The sequence below is a fragment of the Aptenodytes forsteri genome, unplaced genomic scaffold, assembly GCF_000699145.1.
Source record: "Aptenodytes forsteri isolate BGI_AS27 unplaced genomic scaffold, ASM69914v1 Scaffold309, whole genome shotgun sequence".
In the NCBI taxonomy this organism is placed as follows: domain Eukaryota; kingdom Metazoa; phylum Chordata; class Aves; order Sphenisciformes; family Spheniscidae; genus Aptenodytes; species Aptenodytes forsteri.
Window position 1 is genome coordinate 2,998,612 of NW_008795857.1, and position 15,416 is coordinate 3,014,027.

Here is a 15,416-nt window from a genome sequence, read left to right on the forward strand (position 1 = left end):
AAAGATGACTGTAATATAGAATATGCACCTGGCTGTTTTTTGATATGAGGCGTGTCCCCTCTTGCTCTGATACAAGACACATACAAAATTGAGTACAAGAAGAAAGAACACATGACAATCTTGTGAGTTGATAAGGAAAACTGGAATTATTCATCATCACCATCACCTAGCTGCAGCTTTCTGGCATGTTTGGGTACAAGTTTAATTGCAATATTAAATCACATGGGTCAGGTAGGCTAGTTTTGTAGCTCAGCATAATTTTAACAATTACTGCATTCTTTTGGATCAGAGAAAAACGTACAAATCAGAATAAATCAGGTTAGAAACAAAGCAAATTATTTTCTACAACCATTTGTGACAAGCAAGATAAAAACAGGCAGCTAGCTTGGTCTGTTTATACATGTAATACTTTATAGAAGTGGGTGACTTTCAGTCAGAGATGAGCCAGAAAACAAAGTTCCCCACAGCCAGAATTAAAAAAAATGACAGGACGTACCAAAACTGACTCCTACTTCAATGAGCAACTGAATTTTCAAAACCAGGGCATTTAGAAAAGTATACAATGGATAGCATCCAAGAGCAATTGTCATTTTAAAAAACACTGTCCTTACTTAAAAGACACAAAATGCAATTAAGGATATCACAATAATAATCCAAAATATGAAGTATCTTCAGAGCATACATAGAAAAGCTATCATCTCTGACTCTGCTTACAAACACAGGCAAAATGCAAAAACTGTGAAGTCATCATAAATTGGTAGAAGACTCTTGCATAGTGTCAGAGAGAAGGTCATTCAACAAAAAAGAAAGAAAGAAAAGAAAGGATGCACTTGGTTATCCATTGTTCATAAGGTTATGTTGAAAAAAACTGACATAAGGTGTTTTTTTTTTAATTCCAAAGACAGAAAAAGTATCGTTACTTTTCTAGTACTATAGCCTATGGGGCTTTTTACACAGTCATGCTTCAACAAGCCATGAAATTCAGAGTATAAACATCCAATAGGTGCAGTGGAAAAAAACAATCTCTCATCTTTCTGCCAGAGATCTTTTACAGAAGCCTGGTGCATCTCTGTCTCAGATGTAGTTCACTTTTGTACATAAAGTAACTTCACCAAAATAACTTCATAATCGGGGGTATCTCAGTGCTTGCAGCACATGCAAGTGCTTAATAAAATAACGTTTTACAGCGTTCTTCAAGCTTGTCTTGCAAATTTAAGTGTTTGAGATAAACTAATGATATTTTAACCACTTAGCTTGACGTGCAACAGTTCAAATTCTGAGAGTATACAATAACTAGCCAAAATTGACAGACATGCAGTCCTGAAAATTCGTATTTAGGCATCTAAAATTCAGCACACACAGACGTAAGGTGTGGTCAGTGATCATCACCTTCTTTCTGGGCTGAAATCTCCAGTGTATTTTTTGACATTTACAGCAATATCTCAGATCTTTGTGTATCTTCTTATGAAGTCTTCAACATAGAAATGTAGAGCATCTAACTGTTCTAGAAACATCAGATATTCCTTTTGTCCTTTTTCAATTGTGGTTCTTGCTAATTCAAGGAGGCCAGGAAGAGTTAAGCACTTAATTAAAATAAAATCATGTCAACCGAAGCCAAGAACTACTGAAATATCAAATCTGATCCAGCTGCCAGAGTCGGAGTTGTTCACATTGACATTTCTCCTGTCACATAACAACACAGTTTTAAACCTGCACAGCGTCAGCTTTAGGTCTACTCATATAGTGACAGAAAAATAACGTGACAGCCCCAAAGAAAGCAATGAAGGCCTGAAACTAAGCAAAATTATTTCATGTGCAGTGTGACCTTTTCTTTACCAAAATACATAGAACCTTCCTTAATAAGCTAAATTTTTAAAGAGTGCTGGTGGCTGGAGGTAGGGAGAGAGAAAAGTGAGGGCCATTGTTAAATCCCTTTTTTCCTGTCTGTTAAAAATAAACAAAACCCCTGCCCACCCAATAAGAAAAGGAAATCTCTGACAAGCAACCGGCTCGTATGGTGACTGACACTGAAATAACTACCACTAGGACCTCCTAAATGAAGGGAGGAGATGGAAGGGAAAAATGAGAGTAGATGAAAACTATACAAGAACTTGAACAGAGAAACTTATCTGCACATAAAGCAGCAGAAAAACAAAAGTTAGACTGATTTAACCATCTGTTAAGAAACAGATCATTAAAATCCATACAAATGTAGACTTAGTAAAGCTATACCAATATCAATATACTCCTTGTCTGCAAAAGTTTATTTAAAAAAACTTACTGCATCTGATGAGACTTGAAAGTTCTGGATAGAAAAAGGCAACTCAAGAAGCAGTTGGGGGGGGGGGATATTTAGAATATTCTAAATATCTTTAGAATATTCCCCCCCAAAAATTGCAACAGCATTTTTTTTAAATTGGTGATTACTAATACTTCATAAAAACAAAACACATGTGAAGGAGGAAAAAGGGTCCTGAAGCTTGCGTCACTGTCTCTGGACATAAATCCTTAACACATTTTTGTTGACTATAACTGTAAGACTGGAACTACCTTTCATCTACTAGGGGGAGAGACATTAATCAGCAAAGCAGCCACTGGGGTAGGTGATTGTTCAGAACTGAGGGTGGCAGGAGATGGAAAGTCACTACAACCTGGTTGTGTATATAAGACACTCAGGAATGCAAATGCAACTCTCAGAAAATCAAAACAGTAACAAAAAAAAGGCAGAAATACTTGCATATCGTCAAACTGAATTCCTGCAAAATCCAGTTCAAGGAACTTTTCTCCTATATCATTCATTCTGTGTTAAAAAAGGAAATGGCTACTTAAAAACAAGTACAACCCCCCCTTTCTCTGACACAGAATATGAATCTTACCACATGAGTTTTCTATGGTTCTCTTCAGTAGCTGTAACGTGAATGGAATTTGTTAATTGCCTAAATGACTTGCTGCAATTCTGTCCAATCTGTTTACCCTATGGACTCAAGTACTATGGCAAATGCCTCGATGTGATACTCTTCTCAAAAGCTTGAAAGGGAGGAGACGGGAGTGGAATGCACCATGAGAATCCTTCCCGAGTACTCCAATCTTTCCACACTTTGATAGGGATTACCATAATGACCCCATACATTGATTTCTAGTGAATTACCACAATTCTATTCAGAACAGCACATAGCTGTACATCATCACACGGCACTGCAAAATATCAGTTTCTGAGGAAGACAGCTGTAATGAGAGCAGTGCATGCTTTATAGAACTTGCTGCAAAATAAATAAATATTTTACAGAAAAAGGACACCGTCAAATTAAAATCAAAAAGACATTTAAAGTTTGGGCATTCTTCATTACGGGAAAGAATCTTCCACGCTGAGGCCATTATCCATCAGAAAAGCTCCATCTGTGTATAATTATTTCTGATAAATGATACTAAGCTTCATTAAAGAGATAGTGGGGATGTGAGAGAAGACAGAGAGAGCTCAAGCTGTAAATAAATCTCTCCACTGTATTTCACTTAAAATCACCCCAGCAGGAAGGCATAAAGAATTTTTTTTTTTATAGGTAATATTTTCAAGTGCTCTGCAGGCTGTGCTGCCTAATATCCATCACCTTCAGTGTATGTTCACAAGCTTACAGCAATTCAGGAGGAAGGACACTTATTTAATTTCCTTCCCTCCTTCCCATCCCAGTAATCCCCTTCCCACTTACCCCCAAGTCCTTCTCAGCCACAACAGAAACACTTTGTTGTAACACAATTTAATTCCAAACTGAACAAATTTTCAGAAAACCTGACCGTACTAGTAAGCGCTAGAGAAGCACCCTGCCAGCAGAGGGGCTGAAGCCCCCTGCCCTGTGAAGGCCCAAATGTGTTGCTGAAGCATAATGTTTTGCTGAATTCTCTAGGAAGGTTGTTTTAAGGCCTTGTTTTTACAGCGGACTACAGGTTTCCCCTGAAGAAGCGCTGGACAGAAGGAAGACATGATGGGTGGTCAGCAGCAACTGTGTATGCGAAGGAGAGACAAGAGTTACATGGCAAGTTTACTCTTACTACAAGAGCTGGTATCAGAAAGTTCACATTTGAACCCTGCTGTATTTCTGACAATATTCTCACATACAGATAGAAAACAATAATTCAATTTAAAAATTTTATTTTCGTTAGTCTAATAAACTACCGCAATCCCAAAATGACACTTTGTGCTTTGTCCACAGCCAATCTGCAGAAGTAAAAAGAATATATGCAAAGTCTACATACCTGTAAACAGAATAAATACTTCAGCAACTCAGCAAAACCATCCTATGCAAATAGTTAACACAACTGAAAACAAGTGCAGCGTATCAAAGATTTTTAGTCCTAGCGCTTTGTCAGCATTCTTTCCAGCAGTTGCCTCAATGTTCAAGAACCAGAGCAGCTCTAACAGATTCCCTACTAAAAAATGAGCCTGTTTTTCTTGCAATGTGTATGTCTATTTACCAGCCAAGAGGCACAAGGAAACTCAGCTCAAGAAGGATTCTCTCCGTAAAGCATCTTCCAAAATAAAGCTACAGTTGGAGGAAAATGAAACTACAAATTACACAGTTGAGCTTAAGTTGTAGAAGGCAGATTTTAAAACTCCATCTATTACACACAGAATATATAGAGAGGTTTAGAATAACTTAAAAGACAACTTTATCTCACTGTGTTTGCTAATCTTTAACATCTTAGCTTACCTTCAGGGAGAATTTTTGCCTTACCAAGTTCAATAAAGAAGAAAGATGGGTCATGAAAGAAGAGATTGATTACCACATGAAACTTAAGTTTTTTGCAAGTAATCTAGCAGCAGTCTAGACAAACATGCATTACAGTCAGTGCTATGTGCAATTGCAATTATTAAAAAACAGAAGGTTTTAAAGTAAAAATTTACAAGACATCGGTGTTTATCCTAGAATATACATATTAATTTACCAGCAATGCGAGAAAAAGTTTCTCAAAATGAGAGCGCCTCAAAACTTGTAATTAAATTGTATACTGCAGATCAAACAGCTGTAAAGTTAGTTAGAAACTCCTGCGACCCCTTTTAACTTGTTCTTCAGTAAAAGCCATCAATGTCTATTTTGTGAATAACTTACAACCTTTCCCTTTGCCCCAAAAGACAGGTCATTTACTCCCAAAGGGAGCGAGTAAAACATAAGACTGAGAGGAAAACAAAATGTTTATGCCTCCGTATACTGCAGTTCAAACAGCTGTAAAGTTAGTTAGAAACTCCTGCGACCCCTTTTAACTTGTTCTTCAGTAAAAGCCATCAATGTCTATTTTGTGAATAACTTACAACCTTTCCCTTTGCCCCAAAAGACAGGTCATTTACTCCCAAAGGGAGCGAGTAAAACATAAGACTGAGAGGAAAACAAAATGTTTATGCCTCCTTTGCTGTCACTTAGGACTTGTGCACTTACATTCCTCTTTGCTCGGTGAAGTTACATTCAGTTCTGTCAAAAGTTGCTGGTTGGAGTTAGCGGCCTGCGTGGTTAGAGAGGTATTGCTGTTGTCACTGTTCGTTTCTCCAGAGAACAAATCTGACTGGCTGTTGCTTGTGCTGGGAGTAGAGTCATCGTCTGGCTGCTTCTTCTGGAAATCTATCAAAACCAAGATTTCATACGTCATCCCACTTGCTCAATCTAATCATCCGATGTTATGCAAGAAACCTGAGCGTAACAAATAACCCCAAAACACTGCCAGCAGTGGTATCATTCTGATCATTTGTGTATCTCATACAACACGAAGTTAGAGTAGCGTTCAACTTTTTATTTCAGATTTAAAGTATCTTAAAAGTTATTTGTTGTTGAAGAACAACAAACAATCTCAGAACTACACAAAGTTCTTGTTTCCACAGCTGTTCAAGAGCATCCAAAGCTTACTACTGTGTGTATCAGTATACAGCACATAGCATCATTTTAAAAATAGTTCACACAGAGCACGTACAAAAGCATAATGGAGCAAACATCCGATGAGGGAAGAACTAAGGCATGTAATACAAACATAAGGAAATGTTACTCTTCCCTAAAAACAATACTTCTCTCACTGCTGTTTTATAAAATTCCACCTGTAACAGATTTGGTGAAGCTCGCATAGACAGCTGTGGTTCCAGGTTAGTATGGAGGAGCTGGTGAGGGATTTGCATCACTTGTTTGATGGGGGTTTGGTGTGTGTGTGTGGGGGTGTCTGGTTTTTTTTCCTCCTTCCTCTTCCTTCACTTACTCCAACACTGGTATTAAAAGTTGCTCATTGATCTATGACCATAGAGTTAGATATGGGAAGTAAATACGTTAAAGCTATAGACAAATTATTTGGCTTAAAAGTTTTCCTTTTGTTTTCTTTTTGGTCAGCAAGCGCCAAGTCACGCTAAGTCTCCAAACTGCCCCGACAGTCCAAACTCTACGTCTTTGATAGATGCCATCCTCAGGCTTACCTTGCCTCCAAACCAGATTCAGGTTTGAGGAGAAATACTCTCTTCCTTTTTAAGTGCAAATCCTCCCTCGAGGGCTTTCCCAAACCCACGGTCCTGATACCTGATAACTACAGCATTAGTCTCAGTTCCTACCAGCTACGCTACTGGATTTCAGTCCGGCACAGCTCTGCCACTGGATGCCCCTGGGGAACACCCCTCCCGGCCAAGTGGATTTTGGTTTGCTTAACGTCCAGTTACTCTCGCAATGCAAAGGCACCTCTTCCTTGTAAAGAGACAGTTGAAGATGAAGTGCACCACCTCTTGGGATTCCTAAACACATCTTTTTAAAAAATGACATACAAAGGCAGAATTTATTCATTACGCAAACACATACATAAATCAATAACGGTTGCTCATTATTATGTCATGACAAAGAGGAAAACAGAGCAGTCCATAAATATTTGCAGATGATGATGTGTTAGAAACACAGGTCGCCAACATGACTCACTGGGATTCAGAAGCACTACAGTCAAGCAGTCCCTAAACGCTGATTTAGGATTTAAGTGATTTGCCAGAGAAATTAATCTGTAACTTCTGCTGTGGAAGAGTCAGCCAGAAGTCCAGCTTGGAGATGAACAAGTTCAAAGCCAGGGAGGAGGACGAAGGAGGCAGCATACAGGAAATCATCCACCTCCCCAACACAGCTCTGAAAAACTGGTGCGATGCTTTTTGTCAGGGATGAGTTACTGGACCCAGGAACATGTCCTACTCAGGCCTCACTAGTTATCAACAAAGTTTCACCCAAGTCGGGCTCCTGGATATTATTAGTGTGTTTGTGCAATCAAGAAAGCTTCAAGCACTTGGGATCCTGCACCAGCCACAGCAATTGTAACTGGAGCCATCACCCCAGAAGATACCCAACTCTTCACCCCTCTACTGAGGCCACAGTCCTGTCAGAAGGGGAGCTCACAGCTGGAGATGTTTTGGAAACCACCAGTCTATAAATAACCAGTACAGAAAATAAATTAAAATCTCACACGTTGCCTGCAAATATGAGGTGGCTATAACGACTGTAAGTGTTTTAAGTGATCTTGCATCCAAGGCAGTGTACAGAAGTAAAGCTGTGTTGCGTGCATGTATCAGAAGTGGGAGCAACTCCATCTTCAAGGAGCAGAGCAAAAATAATGGTTACTCTCAATATTATACACCATGAGCAATCTATAAAATGCATTAAAAAAAGAAAGCGTAGAGTTACAGAACAGTAATTGTTACTATGAAATATATTAAAATTCAGCAAGTTAAAAATTCTCAGCTAGTGTATTTGATTTTTTTGCTAGATGGCTGCAAATACTTTACTCAGGCTGCACTAGCTCAGTGTGATCCACAAAAGGCATTTACAGAGACACGTAAAACATTTTTACAAAACGGTCTATATCATAAAAGTCCTGACAGTCCTTTAATGATAGTATGGTAAGTACTAGTGCTACACTACGTCTCCCAAAGCTGCAAGTTTAAGAGCACATTGACCAAGGTGTTTGTTTGTTTTTTCCTGAAAAACTATTCACTTTTGCAAACTATTGATAAATTCTCCAACTTCAAAGAGAGCATAAAAGGCTGTCAAAAATGGTCATTCAGTGACAGCATTTCCCAACAAGCTTACTAGTGAAACAGCTCAGAGCTGTCACACAGCAGCAAAATCCACCATGGCAGTTAAATGCTCTTTGCCTTCACGAATCCAGGACCTCGTGTTCAGAACTAACTTTTATTCAGACTGCAAATCAATTAACTTTCAAAGAAGCCTTAGCCTGCTCAGGTGTGCGGAACCTGAGAACCTCTCCCGTCCCCCCTTTTTAACCACTTTTTCACCGCAGACAAGAATACTTGAGGAAAGTATTGAGACTGCTGATCTCAAGCGCCCGAGACGTACTAACTGAAGTTGTACTACTTACTTATACTACAGCAAATTATTAACATTTGCCTTAGTAATGTGGTGTCAACAGCAATACAGGACCCATTCAGTAACATAGTTTATATAATAAATTTGACCTAAATTAGCAACAGATTTCTGAAATACTGCTTTACGATTTCTGGTCCAGTATTTACCTGGTACAAATACATACCTAATGACATACTGGATGAGCTGTATTATATTTCTTCTGCGTATCTGTGGATGGCATTTGGCTTCTGTTAACCAGAAATCTTGTTAACACAAATAACTTGCAGATCACCTTGATCTCCCCCCAAGAACAATAAAAGCTGGCAACAATTACAGGAGAGCTATGTCTGAATAAATCCAGTTAAGCCTTAACTGCTTAACAAATAAACCAAAACAAAAATACAAACAAAATACAGGCAAGACCCTGGCATGTTTTGAAGGGAGGCTTTATTCTGATTAAAATCAGAATGTAGTTCTGTTGACAGAACAATGACCTCTCCTAATAGTCTCAACAAGGGAAAAACAGAACAAGAGTTGGCAAGACATTCATCATTTCCAGAAGTTTCTACTTAACTAGAGATGCATGCAAAATTAATTTTTTCCTTCATTTTTACTGAGAGTTTCCCTATGCTAGCAAAATCCGTGCCAAAATGCACAATGACTGACCACAAATCCATCGAATCCACGTTCCCCTTTCCTAGCTAATGAAATGCAACTTTAACTTTTTACAGAAATTTCAACTGGTACACAGGTTTACTGGAAATAAACTTTCTCCATTTGTCAGAAAATACATTTTCTTTTTCTTCTCAACATTGTCCCCTTTTCTCCACTGCCTTCAGGCTTGGGGTTTTTTTGGTGGTGGTTGTTTTTTTTTTTTTTTTAAAGTGCAAGATATCCCAGCGTTAGTTACAACGTGGAGCGAGCACCAAAATATGATGTTAAAATTAGCCATTTCCTGCATGGGGGAATAACAGAAAGAAAGTTCTGTCAATAAAATGCATGAAACGCATCCAATAAACTATTACTGCATGGCAGAGAAGCTGCTAGTAGTAAGCAGCAACACTGCCAGTCTTCCGGATCCAAAATCCTTTTGCTTTGTTGAGTTTAAGGGTTGCACCCAGCATCTCAACTAGCTGAGCAGGAGCAGAAAATCTCAGTCAGGGCTCTCATGCACTGGATGTTGATAGTAAGAGTTATTTTTGTTTTGTTAATTAGGATTTCTTTGTAAACAAAACAATGACTATGTGCATATATAGACATGATACAAACATTTCATATTCCATATATACAATGAATTCAAATAGTTTAGATTAAAAGAAAGGCAAGAAGCCAGATTTGTTTTCAGACTTCAGAAGACAAGTTCTTCGGCAAGACAACCTTTTGTCCATTTGTATTCATAAAATAACATTGATAATGAAAGCCATTACCTTTACACCTTCTGATTCTAACCCATAAAAGCAGAGGTTTCACACGAAATCACGACTTCTGCACAGGACTAAACTCCCTCATACGTTTGTCCAGTTACTGTTACCAGGTTAGGGTGAGCAACCAGAAAGAGCCCGTCTTCCCAATATGTCCATTTCACCCGTTACCTCAAGATCAAACTAACAAATATTTAGAACATCCAACCTCTTCCACCACCTAAAATACTCCCAATTCTGTGACACAAAAAAACCAGACAGTCGCAATTCCAGTATTTCATTTACCTTAGCCATCAATATCCAACAAAATACCTAAGGAAATATTGAGTCCTCAACTGCTGCTTAACTGTAAGGGGTCTGTAACTAAGCAGGGAACAACCCTTCAGCTTCTGGTAAGTAACTTCTGTGATTACAATCAGTTGAAACTTGAGGTAAAAGCAAATACGAGCAATATCAGCGTGTCAAAGCATTTTATTTTGAAAAAGACAGGCATGTCAAAATATGACATGAAATGACTTAATACTAAGCCAGAGCTTTTTCTCATTTGCACTCATGCTAGGGTATAAGAAATCATAAAATTTAAGAAACTCCCAAAGGGTCTTAAACTTAAGCTCTCCTTTTGGCTTATTTTAAGGGTAAAGGTTACAAACACTTCCTATTCTCTGGTCTATAACAGATGTTTTCATTAATAAGAAACAGGTTCATTCAAATAAATTATGGATGTTGCAAGAAGCATCAGAGTAAACAGCATGCGAAGAGGAGAAAATTAGAGTCTTTAAAGTAATTATTTTGGTTGATAGGCAATATTACACCACTTCTTTATTCTTCAGTCCAACAGCTCCCACAACTTAGCAGTGTGAACTAGCAAAAAAGTTATTGGGATAGCGTTTGCTTCTTACATTGCATTAAATGTGCAATCTGCACATTTTTTATTACCAGAGCATCTTGTTCTTCTACAGAGCATAAATTAACATTTAAGTGTCACATCAAATGTCTACTAGTCCATTAGTATCCCAACATTCACAACAGACTTTTACCTCACTCTAGTCTAACCAGAAAACAGTTCCACACTTAAAAGAAAATGCATTTTGAAAGTACTCTATGGGAAGTAACACAAATATTATGACATTGAAACGGCTATAGTGAAATGTTTATTTTAAGTTATTGCATCATTTTATTTTTTTTTCTTCATGTGCGTGGAAAAACTGTTCATATATGACCATGGAATAGTACTGCAAGTCCTACAAAGTTTATTTACTTACTTATTGAGAACTCCTCACTGGACTTTTCTGGTTCATAGCTTACTGAAAGCATTTCAAGTGTCACTCATCTATAACTACATTTTGCATAATAAATTAGTGTGAAATGGATAAAACCTTTTTTTTAAGTAGATATCTGAATGCAATCTAAAGCTCCAGTAACGGACTGGCAATAAAACTCCACTTGGGAAGAGAAGATTTTTTTTCTTCTTTCTTTTTAAATAACACACAGAAAGAAAGATGCACTAGCCCACTTGCAAAATAAACACAGAAATCCTGCCCTAAGGGGAATGCTCTGTAGAATTTGCACAAGCATTTGTATTAGGAGAAGACAACCAAAGTCATAAAATGGAATCAGAGGTAAGTACTGTACAAAATTATATTTATAAATATATAAACAATATATAATACACACAAATATATAAAAAGATGTTTCTTAATACATCCACAATAATAATAGCAACACTAGGAGGATGAATTGAAAATCAGACTGGAGAGTGTGAAATAACTACTGCAGTATATTCTTGTATGAGCTATCAGCAGAGCTCATCACTTTCACACTTAAGCACAAAGCACAGGGAGAATTAACAAACCAGAAAAAATATTAGAAAGAAGATTTTCTATACAACTGAACTTTATTTAGAATTGTGAGCACATGTGGTACAGGAAAGCCATTCAGCTCTTGAAGTTTTTATTCATAAATACAACTTTTTCCTTTTTTTCCCAGTTTTTCTTCATAAATATGAAGAAAAAATGAAATGAGTTCTTTATGCTCAGTTATCCTTGACGATTGCTATACTTATTAATAATGTGTTGCCATTTTAAAAAGAGTTTCAACTAATATTTGATTTTCATGTTGCATGTACTGAGCTTTTCATATACATTTCATTTTCTTTTCAAATAAGCAGAAAAAATACTAGAAAGAGGGCAAAATAAACAAAAAAATAAAAACAAGATGGATCTGCAAGGGTTGTAAACAGACAGTGAGAACATGACTGCAATTACATGTATTTATCATTCAGGAATTATTATCAAGTTATATAAGACTGCCATATTTGTAAAATTACTGGGATGTTTAACGTGATCAAGTTTTTTGGGTCGTTGGGATTTGTTTTGGTTTTTTGTTTTTGTTTGTTTGTTCCCCAGAAAGTCCGATGATACGGTGTTTTGAGGTGGTGTACTCTCAAAAAAAGACACCCCTGGCTTAAAGATAACATTCCGTCACCTTCTTTCTCCTGGCTTTATAAAATGATTCTCCCCCAAAGCTACACAGGAAGCTCCAGATTTGACTACCAGATTTTGCCTATTATTTAGCAAGAAAATTCATGAATAACTAATAAACAAAGGCTAGCAAGACAACAAGCATAACGTTATTACAGATGACCTTCAACTTAAGACCTAGGTCATTAATAAATATATATGCAGACATCTTTTTAAGGAAGAGAAATGCAGTTTTATATAAAAGTGAGTAGAAGAATCTACAGTAACTGTATTAAACAGGCTTGTAACACCTTACATGACTGCCATGAAAAAAATTGCCATTTTTACACCACGTGATCCACCATCTCCAAAGTACTTGCGAAAGAATGAATTGATGAAAAAGGAATTTCATTATCATTTACAAAAGTATCCTCTGAGAGCAGCTTCCCCACAGAACAAACACTCCTTGCTCTGCCTGATAATAACAATTTGCTTACTGCTATTTCAGTACTGACCAGGAACAAGGTCACTGAAAACCCCTGTAAGTAACATTTTAAAAACCTGTGTCACATTTCCTATTGCTACTTAAAGTACCATGCTTATATTATTTCAACTAAAATTTCATTACTCCATAAGACTCACCAACATAAAGAAGAATAAATATTATTGCCTGTCATCACAGGATCCAAAGTACTGAAGCTATGAAGAGTAAACTACTGTTTTAACAATCCACTTTAAATTTCCTGTTACGGAATCCCTCAGGTCTGCGGTAGCATTCATACTTTAATTCACTACAGAGCATGTACAGTGAGAAAGTATATATAAAGGCAGAATTATATTGCAAAACCTAAAACCAATGAGGGGTTAGCTATATAGCACCTGCATCTGACAGTGGAACTAGGAAATTAAGACAATTTATTACCAAACTAATTGAAACGGTATGGATGCTTGAATCCGTACCAAAGGATCTCGGTAATAATCCATCCCAATGGGAAAGCATGAACTTTAAATAAACTGTGGGAAACAAAGCAACTACTCCTTGATCATGACTGCAAGAAATATTTTATTTTTCAGTGATATGTAGAGTGGGAATTCATTAGGAAGAACATCTACCAAAACGGACTGCTAGTAAAACACCAACCGAGTGGGCAGCTTGCCATGGACTCTTACATGCTGCCACTGCAAAAGATGGCAATGACAATAATTTGACCAACTCTAGCAAGAAACAAGAAAAGAAACTCCGGTACCCAACAGCCAGGAAAAGTAAAGTAAACTGATACAAGGTTATGGAATTAGTCTGTAAATCTAACTGGCTGCGGCCGTTTGAAGGATCCATTTGGCACTTAAGGAGAACAATCATTTAACGTGATCTGAGGGTAATACAACAAGTGGACATGTAACAGAATTAAATATAGGAGAGTTTAAAAAAAAAAAGTACCTGGGGAAAACATCTAAGCAGCTATGATCTAGAGAATCTATTCTCAAAGAAGACTCAGAAAATGTGTAACATGAGCACTTAAAACCAGACAAAATTCTAGAAAATACTCTAAAGTATAAGTTTAGAATTTACTAAGAGCAGCACACAACCTACAAAAACCACTCTCCTAAACTTCTGTATCTTTATCTCTAGAATTCTTTTAGTACTAGTACCCCTTTATGAAACTGAACAAATTAATAAGAAATGTCCCATTTCAAATTAAATTCACAGAGTGATGATACATCGAAGCCTATGCTCCTGAAGAGGGAGAAACATTCATTTTGATTGGAAGAATCTGATCCATAAACCAAACACTTTGCAACAGCAGCGAGTCATACGAAGTAAACTAATGAAGTGAACTTCTCGAGGTGCTTTTGTAATAAGTAAGAGATCTTGAAAATGGGACTGTTAACTGATAGAAATAGAATTTAATTACCATTCATATTTATTCTGGACACTTCATTCACCAGGCACATAGGAACTAATATTGTTTTAATAAAAGAAATGTTTCAATTAGCTTTTCTTGTACTGGAGCTATCTTTTAAGTCACCTTATCATGCCCTTTCCAATACCTAGAGAGAACCCTCCAATTTCAAAACACGTCTATTATTTTTTAATTAATTCCTCCAGTCTAATTTATGTGGTTCCAATTAAAGTGAACATTTGCCTCATTTTCTGTCAATAATAGTCACATTTATAGTTCAAGCATTCCCAAATATTTGACTATACTATAAATCATCAGGATTTTCACATGGGATAAAATGCCTCTACAGTAAATTAAACCTTTTAGTACTAACCCACAAACCCCCCCTCAGTTCCCTCTCCCTCATCTCCAGTTAAGGCACCTTAATAACTACCATTACCGAAACTCTCAAAACATCCCTCAGAATTACTCATTTGTCAGACTTTTCCCCAATCTCCTTTGAACAGCCAAGAGGCAGAGCTAGAGACCATTCTGGAAGAGAAGGCAGAGCAGGCACTCTTATTTCCTGGCCTCACGTCCCCACAGCCAAACCAGCCCCTTGAAATGTGTGTGAGGAAAATTTAGTATTTTATCACTATTTAGGTTTCACCACCAAAGCAATGAATGGCAAGGTGAAGCATAAGGGGTGAGCTTCTTCCCACTCTTCCCCACCTTACTAGAATCTGATGCTTCTTGTAATAAATATCTGCCTTTCATATGCAGTAGCTAGAGAAAAGTGTGGAGAAGAAACTCCAAGTCTGACAGTCCTCAGTTGCGGGGGTAAAAACTTGGCTATGGTTGGAGTTTATATGAGCAATTTGTGACTGCAATAATCTACAATAATATGAAAAAAAACAGGTCATGGGTCCACATATAATAATCTGGGAACCCTTAAATAGGAGTCTTCACCAGCAAAGTATGTATCTCTAAATCAAAGCAGCAATGTGCCGACCTTGAACAATACATTAATTAAATGCTGGTAATGCTGGGATCCTGCACAAGAAAACAGATTCTGTGGCCAGTCCTCCATGTTCCAAGTTTTGTTTCTAGGAGTTTAAAAGCGTCACGGCCACGGAATTACAACTCCTACTCACGGAAAGGCCCCAGTTGTTTCGCTTTTCCTCTAGAGCCTTAGAGAAGATTTACAAGGTTTTGCAAGTTCTTCTATTAATGACATACAAAAAAAGCAAAAACTATTTTGAGTGTCCAACCGGGGGGGGGGGGGGCGGGGGAAACGGAACG

The 15,416-nt window shown here is 37.4% G+C and overlaps 1 protein-coding gene across 2 annotated transcripts in view; it reads right to left on the reverse strand.

Moving 5' to 3' along the window:
• Nucleotides 1-15,416, reverse strand: part of ZFAND3 (zinc finger AN1-type containing 3) — a 143,162-nt gene that overhangs the window by 52,250 nt on the left and 75,496 nt on the right. For both annotated transcript variants that reach the window (XM_009283747.2, XM_009283746.1), the window contains exon 4: nt 5,427-5,606. In XM_009283747.2, the coding sequence (XP_009282022.1) occupies nt 5,427-5,606 (180 nt within the window). The remainder of the gene's footprint in view (nt 1-5,426; nt 5,607-15,416) is intronic.